Source organism: Ylistrum balloti, unplaced genomic scaffold (assembly GCF_031769215.1).
Source record: "Ylistrum balloti isolate Yb309-2 unplaced genomic scaffold, AGI_CSIRO_Ybal_v1 Utg369724, whole genome shotgun sequence".
NCBI lineage: Eukaryota > Metazoa > Mollusca > Bivalvia > Pectinida > Pectinidae > Ylistrum > Ylistrum balloti.
Window position 1 is genome coordinate 2,400,097 of NW_026781942.1, and position 12,413 is coordinate 2,412,509.

The 12,413-nt window shown below is 35.1% G+C and overlaps 1 protein-coding gene across 1 annotated transcript in view; it reads right to left on the bottom strand.

The window, feature by feature from the left end:
• Positions 1-12,413, bottom strand: part of LOC132565521 (plexin domain-containing protein 2-like) — a 131,728-nt gene that overhangs the window by 44,324 nt on the left and 74,991 nt on the right. Inside the window, exons 4-6 of the mRNA XM_060230172.1 lie at positions 10,639-10,708; positions 9,723-9,845; positions 1-54 (exon numbers count right to left, since the gene is read on the bottom strand). Coding sequence (XP_060086155.1) covers positions 1-54; positions 9,723-9,845; positions 10,639-10,708 — 247 coding nt within the window. The remainder of the gene's footprint in view (positions 55-9,722; positions 9,846-10,638; positions 10,709-12,413) is intronic.

Genomic DNA, 12,413 nt, shown 5'->3' on the forward strand with positions numbered 1-12,413 from the left:
TGTGGTTCTGGTCTTGTAAATATATGTCACTCCATTCCACAATAAACATGTCATCTGGAAAAAAGAATTTGTTATTGTTAGATTGTGTTCACCTGATCTAGTAGCTGAAGGTTACCTCATTGAACAATATACTGGAGGTCCATCACATACCAAAGACAGCAATAAGTGTTAAATGATTATGGTCACAATGACGCAATAAAGAATATAATCTGCAGTATCCTTTTTCTCCTGGCACACAGATGACACCAAAAGCTGCTCTAATCCCCTTTAGCTTAGTTTGGTGAATATGCCTGTTTTAAATGAGAACCCATGTCACATGGCACGTGATATCAAATTAAAGTCAATAGAGATCAATACCCTATTTACCTAATGAGACCTTATTACAAAAGCCATGCCTATATTCATTTACAAACGTTCAAAATTGTTTAAAAGTGAAGTCTACCTTTGTATGTTGTGTATTTTTTACATCATGATGTATGACAGCGAAAAGTGTGTTTTTCTTTTATTTTAACAGGGAAGCAACAACTGGACACAGCTATATGCAGTAAGGTCAGTGACCTTGTCCAAGATGATTCAGACCCTACATCTCATACAGCTACAATGCATTGTTAATTTAGCCTAGATTTCCTCATGGTTTTAAAGTTGGTGATATCAAATTGTCATAATAAAAACGTCACAATTGATTGAACCGTCACAATTGATTGAAACGTAATGAACATTATTTTGACACAGCATTCCACATGCACTTACCAACAACACCTCATGATCAGAAACAAACTGGTGACCAATTAGAGAAATCAGAAATCTTACAGAAAATAACTTCAGCAGCAAGTGATAAAGACCAATGAATGAAACCCACCAGACAGACAATAATGAAACAGAATATTATCAGTACTGCCCTTCGTCATCATGTGTGTAATTAACTACAGGTAGTAAATGCTGTTTGTTTTGTGCACATCACATAGTATGTGCTTCTACCACAAATACATATTTTCATCAGCTATTTCCCCCTACCTCAGAGGTAATAATTATAAATTGTGTATTTAAATTCTTTCATGAAGTCCGAACATTTTATGTACATATAAATATCAAAATCTGGACTTTTGTATGCAAATACTTGAAACATTTTAGTACCACGAACCAAAGAATGTATGTAATATATACATTCGATTTTAAAAAGTAAAGGAATTCTAAACACCCGAAATCCTTCAATTCATTTTGTCTATATGCTTTTACTGCTGAATTGGGATCCATATGTTTTATTAATGAATCCTAGATTCTCTTGTTAAGGTTATGATTTTAAAGACATTTACACAATGTATGGCACTGAGGACATGAGTCAGATATGCGTGTGTAAATACCTGTCACAAAACAATTTTTTACCTCCAAACTAACCAAAATCATAAAGAAATCTTGAACACATATTGGAGTGGTGTCATGCCGTTGGTGGTTCTATATAGATGATGGTGTAATGGTATTGAACAAAAAATAAAATCGTCAACCCAATTTTTTCATCTTTCATACAATTTTGAAGCCTGTCCTTAGTTATCCATCCTGCATGAAGCTCTGGGTGTCGACATTTCCCCCTGAATCAATGCCAGGAGGATGGGCTTATTGCATCACACAGAAATAGCACATGTTAGTAAGTGTTCTGAATGGCAATCGGAATGACTGGGCTTATTACCAGGCATTGGTTACAGTGGGATAAATATGGTTATGTAGTTTGCTACAAATGTTTATTAAGACAGCAATAAGGTTCTCGACAAACAGTTTTAAAAGCATTGCAGTATAGTTTACAACAGACCAATTATTCAAAGGACTTTCCCATTTTTAAGCGAAGACATAATTACATTGATGAGGAGTAATTTACTCAAGTGACAGCTGAAGTTCAATTACAGGGTAGTTGATTTAAGCATACAAACTTGTTAAAACTTCATATTAAGATACAATATTACCATGTCAATTTTTATTGAATACAATTTATTTTCTGAGTGTGTGTTGTAGTTTGTCTTGAAATTAAATTTCTCTGAATAACCTTTTCTCACAAGTGTCTTTTTTCTTTACAAACTCCATTTATTTGACAATTTCACGGAAGTAATTGTCAGTTAATTGCTCAATGATCTCATTTATATTTTCATATTTTCACGACAACTGGGTTTAAGAGAAAACAAGAGATCCCAGAGGGATCTTGGCGCCCACCATTTGAGGATCTATTTTCAGTTCTTGAAGATTTGTTTATTTTTTTTTTTGTTTGTTACAAGTGTTGTAAATGTTCATGAACTGGTCTTCATTGAATGTACTCAATGATGGCACAAGATATTTTTATTAAGCACTTATTAGCAAATATCATTTGAAAAAGATCCCAAAGTATTATTAGATAGCAGTCAGTTACAGGTGGATAATGGACAATATATGTTTGCCACCTTGATTTCAAATCAGTCCAAAAAAGGTAAAATGCACAACTAGGGACCAAGGGAAACCAATATCTATGAAATATCAGAAGGATCCATCCAGTACTTCCTCAGATATAGCAGTAACAAGATTTTACTCTCAAAATCCAAGATGGCTGCCTGTCAGCCATCTTGATAACGGATCAGTCCAAAAAGGTATAATGCACAACTTGGAACCAAAAAAAAATATGAAATTTGAGAAATATCCATCCAGTACTTTCCAAGAAATAGCAGTAACAAACTTTTACATCCAAAATCCAAGATGGCCACCTGTCGGCCATCTTGAATTCGAATCAGTCCAAAAAAGGTACAATGCACAACTAGGGACCATAGGGAAACTGCATATGAAATTTGAGAAAGATCCATCCAGTACTTTCTCAGAAATAGCGGTAACAATCTTTTACATCCAAAATCCAAGATGGCCACCTGTCGGCCATCTTGAATTCGAATCAGTCCAAAAACCATGGTGATATCAGCCATGTTTAACACTGAAAGTCACAGATTACATTTCATCAGGAATACTGTTTAATATTCTTTCATTCAATTTGTGACCTTTATTCCCAAAACTATTAGTGATAGTGACCTTGGTCGATTTAGTCTAACCTTGAGTGTGCGGCCATGTGACCTTGTCCGGTAAATTCTTACTGTGGCTTTGACCATCTGACCATGGTCAATTACAAGTCTAACCTTGATTGTGTGGCCATGTGACCTTGTCTGGTAAATTCTGACTGGCTTTGACCATCTGAACTTGGTCAATTACAAGTCTAACCTTGACTATGTGGCCATGTGACCTTGTTTGATAATCAGTCTGACCTTGACTGTGGGATCATGTGACTTTGATTGATTACAAGTCTAACCTTGACTGTGTGGCCATGTGACTTTGATTGAATACAAATCTGACCTTGACTGTGTGGCCATGTGACTTTGATTGATTACAAGTCTGACCTTGACTGTGGGATCATGCGACTTTGATTGATTACAAGTCTAACCTTGACTATGTGGCCATGTGACTTTGATTGAATACAAATCTGACCTTGACTGTGTGGCCATGTGACTTTGATTGAATACAAATCTGACCTTGACTGTGTGGCCATGTGACTTTGATTGAATTCAAATCTGACCTTGACTGTGTGGCCATGTGACTTTGATTGATTACAAGTCTGACCTTGACTGTGTGGCCATGTGACTTTGATTGAATACAAATCTGACCTTGACTCTGTGGTCATGTGACTTTAATTGAATACAAATCTGACCTTGACTGTGTGGCCATGTGACTGACCTTGACTGTGTGGCCATGTGACTTTGATTGATTACGAGTCTGAACTTGACTGTGACTATGACCTTGTCTGGTAAACAGCCTGACTGTGACTTTGTGACCATGTGACATAAGATTGTTCAACAGTATGACCTTTACAGTGTAATACTGACCTTAACTGCCTGATGATGTGACCTTGGTTGATAAACGATATAATTTTAAAAATGTGTTATGAGGGAAAAATTTGATGATGTTACTCCCAGTAGAGGTGAAGTTACTGTTTAAAACTAGCATTGTATGCAACCCTTTTTCCTTTTACAAAATTTAAAGTTGCTTCTCCAGAAGATCATTACATCATTCATATACAGGTAGTTGAATATCTATTGCATTCTAGAGTCCAAAACTTGTAACCATGGTAACACGTCAAAATTAACATATGTGGGTACCAGCAGATCTTCTTAAAGCCTGGATCAATACAAGACTCACACATCTTATCTTAAAAACAAAATAATTTTGAAGAACAAAATAGATCATAAAATAGCTACAAACATATATACACTAGAGTTAATGATGAAGTTATATCCTGTAGAGAGGCACTGGCACTTAGTGATGCCGATGACTTGGCCACCCAAAATCATCAGCAAAATGAAGATTTAGAGAAAAGTTTTATTTTCAAATTGCATTGTTAAAGAAGATTAGAGTCATCTCGGTATAGCATGAGCCCCTACCCATAGTGTGTGGTAATGTTGTTAATGGCAAACACTGTTTTCTTCTCTTGTTTATTGGTAATCAATTTCCATCTCTGTGTTCAATATGTTTTCATCTAATTCATTGAACAAATTACAGATGGAGCGATACCATAATTTAACTGAATGTGGAACTCCTTGCCAACTTTCACCACCACAACAAAATCAGTGCAATCTCACCGTCTTTATTAACAGATTGTAAGAAGAACAAATTCAAGCTTCTTCTTATTTCACTCCCACAACTCTTTGTTTTTACTTATAAGTAACACAAGGATAGACAAAATTTAGTAACAATATTTAAGACACAAAGCTGAAATCAGACAGATTACTGTCACAGCTATAGACCATAACCTTGTGCAATGGAATTCAGCAAAACCTCTTCGTCATTTAGACCTGACTTTGATTCCTGTTGCAGTGCCAGACAACAGAAAGATGTTTTACTCTATGCCGAAGTTTGCAAAAGGATTAGGTCGGTGCAACGAATATGATTGATAGAAAATCCTGCTGGACAACCAAGTTCAATTCTTATCACAGCTTAACAGAAATATCTTGTTCTCTCATAGAAAATATGGTATAAACTTGTGCACTGGAAAGGATGATCACTACTGCAGGAAATAGGGAGGATAACAGAATAACGAGTATCAATTTATACAGTCATGTAAACAAACATATCTGGTCATTTATTTTCCTCAGTTGAACAAATATGGATTTGATAGCTAACAAGAGATCCCAGAGGGATCTTGGCACCCACCATTGTTTGATCTTTATTTGGTGTTTGAAAGTTGGAGCTTTTCCCTTCTTTTCTCTTCTCTCCTCTGGTTTTGCTCTTAATGATAAGACATTTGAACAATCCTTTGAAGAAATAGCAATGATAATCTTTACCTGCCAAATCCAAAATGGTTGCCTGGAAGCCATTTTGTTTCTTCTGATCAGTCCCAAAATCAAACGGGCAAAAGGAGAGACCAAAGGGAACATAAGTATCAAAACGAATCCATACATGAAATTTGAGAAAGATCTATACAGTTGTTCTCAAGAAAATCTTTCAAAGTCAAAATCCAAGAAGGTCGCTTGTGGGCCATTTTGTTTTCTCTGATCGGTACCAAAATCAAACAGGCACAACTAGGGTTCAAAGGAAACATAACCATACAAATTTGAGAAAGATCTATACAGTTGTTCTCAAGAAAATCTTTCAAAGTCAAAATCAAACAGGCACAACTAGGGATCAAAGGAAACATAACCATACAAATTTGAGAAAGATCTATGCTGCAGTTCTCAAGAAATAAAGATAACAAACACAAGGCAAAATCCAAGATGGCCACGTTTCAGGCATTATGTTTTTGTGACCTATCCCAAAATCAAACCGACACAACTAGGGACCAAGGGGAACCTACATTTGCAATTTGAGAAAGATCCATCCTGTACTTCTCAAGAAATAGTGATAACAAAAAATTGTTAATGGATGGACAAACAGACCACAGACCATGGATGCAAGGCGATTTGAATAGCCTACCATCAAATGATGGGCTAAAAATCTACCAATGGATGCTTACAAAATTTGACCATGCAAAATACAAAAAAATATCTATCATTTCATCACAAAAGATTTGGAATTATAAGCAGTATTGATAAATACGACCCATGCTAACAGATAAGTGATATCTGATATAGACAAGAATTTCTGTACCGAACACAAGTTAATATCATTCTTATTAAGTCTGTCATGACAGAATCAGGCAGACGTCTACTTTATCACGATAATATGATGATACAGGCGAAACTGTTTTTATAGACAAATTATTACCAAATACAGGAGAGAGATATGTCCTTTCTTGGGGGATATAACTACCAGACGGAAGATTTATTCCTAACAGCACTATTCTGTACGGTTACAGGATAATTTTATTGTTATCAATAGCGCTGCTTAAGTCATAACTAGGTCTTCTATAGAAGTGCCATAAGTGTAGTTACTACTTGGTCTTCTGTTGGAATCGAATGTGTCTCATATAGGTGGCCATGGGGTCTTTTTATGGATCATACTCCAGGATAATTTCATCAACTTTAATTTCTACATAACTTGATTTCCAATTTTTGTCATTCATGATGAGAAAGATTTCAATATTTTGATATTCGTTTCCCTTGGACTTAAGTGCCATTTTGGAAATTATATAAAACATGGCATTATACATAGGATTGTACATGAGTTTCAATTTTAAACATTATTTATGAAACGAGCCTAAGAAATTCAAATTTCAATGAGATTTTGGCAATTTAGAATGGAAAATTTGTGACGAGTTTGATGTATTAGATATCAAACCTTTTTATCACATGATTGCTTTATCAGGACATTATAACGTCACACTTGAAATTGTTTTGGCTCTCTCTCTCCATGATCTCCATTGTTGTGTCACAATGCCGTCTGGGAGTGTGAAACATAAGTTTTATCATTGAGTAACAAAGAAATCGTTTGATAAATAGGTCTTTTTAACTATTCAAATATGAGGATCTGTTTAAGATTTTAATTCTTCATGACAGCTTAAATCTTATAAATACATGGTCTGTGAGTAATGGTGGCATATAAGAGCTATTTTGTAGTGCCATCATACTGAACTGCCATAACAATGATACAGTCACATGTCACCCCCTCTGTCACATCATACTGATAAGGCCATAACTATGATACAGTCACATGTCACCCCCTCTGTCACATCATACTGATAAGGCCATAGCTACCAGTATTTAATCTTTAGGGTGGTCGGGTGGCGCAGTGGTAACGCACTCGCCTTTCACCTAGCCGACGGGGGTTCGATTCCTGGAACAGACATGAAAAGGTAAGGGGTCACCTGCCCGACCAGGTGGGTTTTCCTCGTGTACTCCGGTTTCCTCCCACAATAAGACCCCTCGCGCGCTTACACCCGGGCCAACAAGAGTATAAGCTGACATAACTTGTTTCACAATTGTTGTAAAATAAATAAAGTTTATATTTTATTTTTATTTTTTCAAAATCTTTGGTTGATAATAAATTCTGAATGCTGCATGGGTTCAAAATCAATACAGACACACATTTACAATAAACTGTTTCCAAGAACACTTAATCTAGTTCCGTTTCATATACTTTAGTACATTAACAAAGCACTGCATATACAATGTATTCACAATGCTATTCAAAGCTAAGAGCTCAAAGTTCAGCAGAAATCTTTTCACCACTGGACATCACAAAAGTTCATTTTCACAAGACAGCTTATACTGATTACATTTACACAGAGAAAAAGGGAGAAAATTGAAGTAATTTGACTGGATATTCTCTACACTATATATTTCATATAGTGTATTATTTAATTCCATTATAAACACATTGTAATCCAATCTCTGTGACTGATCACATGACCGGTCAGTAAGATATAAATAAGACTCTGACATTACAATTTCTATCTAGAAGGACCTTATATATATCTCCCAGTAATTGTTTTTTCCATATATCCTTTCCTTGACCTTCTGATATTAATTGACAAGTATTAACATCCTTGCAGCAACTTCCATCCCATTTATCTAGAATTGTTTTCCTATTTTTACCTATCTCATCAAAATATGATTTTACTGTAATGTTGTATAAATTAGGTCAACTGTACCTATTTTCTCTCTATCTTCTTTTTTATTTTACAAAATAATATTTTTCATTAAATAACAATTGTGAAGATTAAGGAAATTGAGAAATATTCCATAACTTTGTACAAATGTAGTAGTATGTATTTGATGCTTGTTAATATGACTGTGATTTCATGGATGGTTCCCTTGTTCTTATCTCAGAACATGACCGTACTTACTCATGAATTGAGCAAGATTTACATGGCAGGTGTTGTTCATGAAATAGAAGACCTTTCCACTTTTCCAACATTTGGTCTTATTCTCCTTGTACCATATATACTCGCCTATAAGTCGATTCGCCTATAAGCTGGAGGTACGTTTTTGGGTTAAAAGTTTGGAATTTAACACTGACCCTGCCTATAAGACGGTATCAAAAAATGCTTCGGCAAAAAATCGAGTGAAAATCTCTGGAAGTAAAGTTAAATGATCGTGAATAAAATTTGGTGGAAATGTATCGTAAGTATTTTTATTTCAGAAATGAGATATGTACCGATACGTGTTGGTCATGATCGTGGAGATGGAGAGTGCCAAGTCAGTTAAATTAAATGTTAAAAGATCATTTCTGCTCTCAATATTTATAAAGACATAACGGTATTTCAATAAAATGTCATTACATTTTTTCAAGTTCTTGTTGTGTTTATAAACATGGAAGATTATACAGTTCGATCGTCAGTCCTTCGATCAAATACACAGATCAATCACAATTCATTTCCACGCCCTACCTGCATACATGTCCAACCAGGAACTTAAGGAAGTTCTGGTAGGTGTGTAATGTTGAAAACGGACCAATCAGGACAACGCGGCATGGTATCATTAATATCTATCAAAACATTGTGCACATGCTACCCACCTCGTTTACACCATGCTAATTGACCATCGGTCTGCCTTGATTGATCTTTTGTTCTTCGTAATTGCCGTACGTACTATGTATACACATTCCCGCATGGACGTGACAGGGAGGGTGGGATGTCAATGGCTTTACTGTACTTGCATATTTTACTATATACATGATTTTACACAATTCTCGGTCCTAAAGCATGACATACCTTTGGAAAATTATGGTGTGATTTTTTGCTCACAGTCAATGACTCACCTATAAGTCGTACCCCACCTCGGATGTTGTAAATTTACTCCAGAAAATCCGGCTTATAGGCCAGTATATACAGTACTCCTTTTCCTGTAGTCTCCGTGTAAATATTTCTTTTGTTTATACTTTGGCATAGTTTCATCAAATTTCTGTTTGACTTAAAGATTCTGTTAACATGTCAGCATTTTCTTGGTTGTTTTTGTGAAACATTCACTCCTTTCCGTGTTGATAGATGTGGAGATAAATGCTTTGCCTAAGCAGAAGTTCAAAATATGTCTAAAAATTTCAAATTTATCTTTGCTGAAACTCCATAACATCAGAATTAAATCTCAAAAAGTGCCAAAACAAAAACAAAAAAATACTTAAACAATCAAATTTATGTATTGATTTGAAAATTGTAAGAGCTTAATGCTTTGAATACACTCCTTAAGGTTCTCCATACCACCATCTGAGTATATGAGCAAGGTTATATTGCCAGGAAGGGAATATATTTCTGGTATTGTGATTTCTGATGAATGTGAATTGTCGTTGATATTACTTACTGTAATCTTTGTAAAGTATTTCTGAAGTGTTGCCGAGCGTGGTGTCAAAGTTTCCCATCAATGGTGCTATGTACTGTGTAGCCGTCAGCCATTTATGAAGAAAAGGACTCATGTAAAGAAACCCTGAAATAGGAAAAAACACAGTAAGCAGAAGCATATACTTACTCCCCACGCCCGATCATGACATGGATTATACAGAACTGTAAGATCATATATTTTGGTGGGGCTGGATTTTTGTGGTTTTTCAAAACTTTTGTGGACACATGAGTTTGCAGAAAAATTTAGCTCTATAAATCTTCTTATAGTATTTTAAAAGTTGACATGTCATGCTGAAGTGGAAGTCTGCACGGTTCTGCAAATAGTTCTGAAATTGCTAGCTGAAATATCTACCCATTCAGTTTAACTGCAGAAGGATAGAAACATCCAGAGATGAAAGACTGATAACATCAGTGATTTTGGAATAACCCTTACATTTTACAAATCTCTGGCAAAACTACATTTTAAAGATTTTTTATCATATCTGCATGCCTTTTCTGTAAATTGCATTAGGAATGCAACATGTTCCCCTGTCCTTTCTTACCTTTAGTCATTTGTTTAATTTTGTTCTAGAAATGCTGATAATCTAAAAGTTACTGGAGCATTTGAAAGATTTTCAGGAATTGTGAGTTGGTCAGTGCAGAAGTATTCAAGAGATATTAGAAAGAGCTATGTGTTAGCAGTGTCATTCAAAGTACCAGCACAATCAGTCGAATATCGCAACCCAATCAGTAACGGAACTCTCCTTAATGCAGCAACTATTGTCGCGATATGATGAGATCAAAAACCATACTTTATAGCCGCATGAAACACATTTTGTACACAGGTTAACAAAGGACAAGTAAATCTTCAATCAAGAGACAAAATCTGGTCTACCCACCTCCTGTTGCTATGGTTACTGAATTTATCTCGTGACCATAGAAGCGGAAATTAAAACTCATCTGTACACTCTGAAAGAAAGAAAAACCAGATTATGATTTTAAGACTTTTAAATACATAATATCTACGTATCTATCTGCCTGTTTGAAACCTGAATGTTAAGTGACCTATACAAGGAATTAGGAACTCTTATTGACGTCAGAAACATATTCTCAGTAAGGACGTCTAAATACTATATCACAGATTCTGAAACACAATTTCAATTCATCACAAAAAATATCCAACGGATTTCTCTGGGATATCTTCAAAATATATCAAAACTATTTTCCAGGCAAAATCTGCCTAGGCTTGTCTTGGCTGTCCAGACAATACAAAACTCTATGATATAGTGGGACAGACAACCGAAGATTAATTATAGCTCATACCCAACTCAAGCATTTTTCTCGTCCCTCGTCCATTGATCTCCGACTTAAAATCCCATACTGATTACCTACTCTGTAGGAGCTAGACACTCTATGACTTGTAATAACATATTACACATTTACAATAACATCACACAAGGATCAAACTTGTATCAATATTATCACTGAACAGCAAAGATAATCAGCAGCATCCGATGGGTCTACATCTGAACACAGACAAAACAATATTCAATATACGTTTATTCACTTAAAAGCAGAGTTGACAAAATTTCATTGCATTATTTGGGCTTAAAAGAAACTGCCAGAGAATTTTCATAATGTTGGGATATTGGAAAGGTCCATTGTGGAACAATAGCCTGGATTCAGTGATTTGATGGCAATATGTACACAATGGTGAAATGATATTTATACTCAAGACAGCAAAACCCTAATGGTTGTACTTTAACAATTGTACTCTAACCAACATAGATCACAGCTACTCTCTCCAGTATAACAAATACTGTTACAATGACAGTTAAATATAAATCTACATCATTGTTTCTTGTGTATCATTATCAGATTCTAAAAGATGACTGCGATCCTTATTTGGCATGTATATATAAACAAAATTTATGGTAGTCTGGGAGGTTTACGATATATTGGGGTGGGTTGTACTTATTGACAAAAGCAGTTCTGTTATTTTACTAAAATAGAGACTGCACTTGTCCTTACAAAGTTCTCAGTTTTAACAATGGTAAGGTCTCAAAGTACACTTATGAATGTGTCTATGTAGTTGTACTTATGATTGTGTCTATGTAGTTGTACTTATGAATGTGTCTATGAAGTTGTACTTATGATTGTGTCTATGTAGCTGTCCTTATGACAGTCTCTATGTAGCTATACTTATGATAGTCTCTATGTAGTTGTACTTATGAATGTGTCTATGGAGTTGTACTTATGAATGTGTCTATGTAGTTGTACTTATGATTGTGTCTATGGAGTTGTACTTATGATTGTGTCTATGTAGTTGTACTTATGAATGTGTCTATGTAGCTGTACTTATGATTGTGTCTATGTAGTTGTACTTATGATTGTGTCTATGTGTCTATTGTGTCTGTACTTATGATGTGTCTCTATGTAGCTGTACTTATGATAGTCTCTATGTAGTTGTACCTATGATAGTCTCTATGTAGTTGTACCTATGATAGTCTCTATGTAGCTGTACTTATGATAGTCTCTATGTAGCTGTACTTATGATAGTCTCTATGTAGTTGTACTTATGATAGTGTCTATGTAGTTGTACTTATGATTGTGTCTATGTAGTTGTACTTATGAATGTGTCTATGAAGTTGTACTTATGATAGTCTCTATGTAG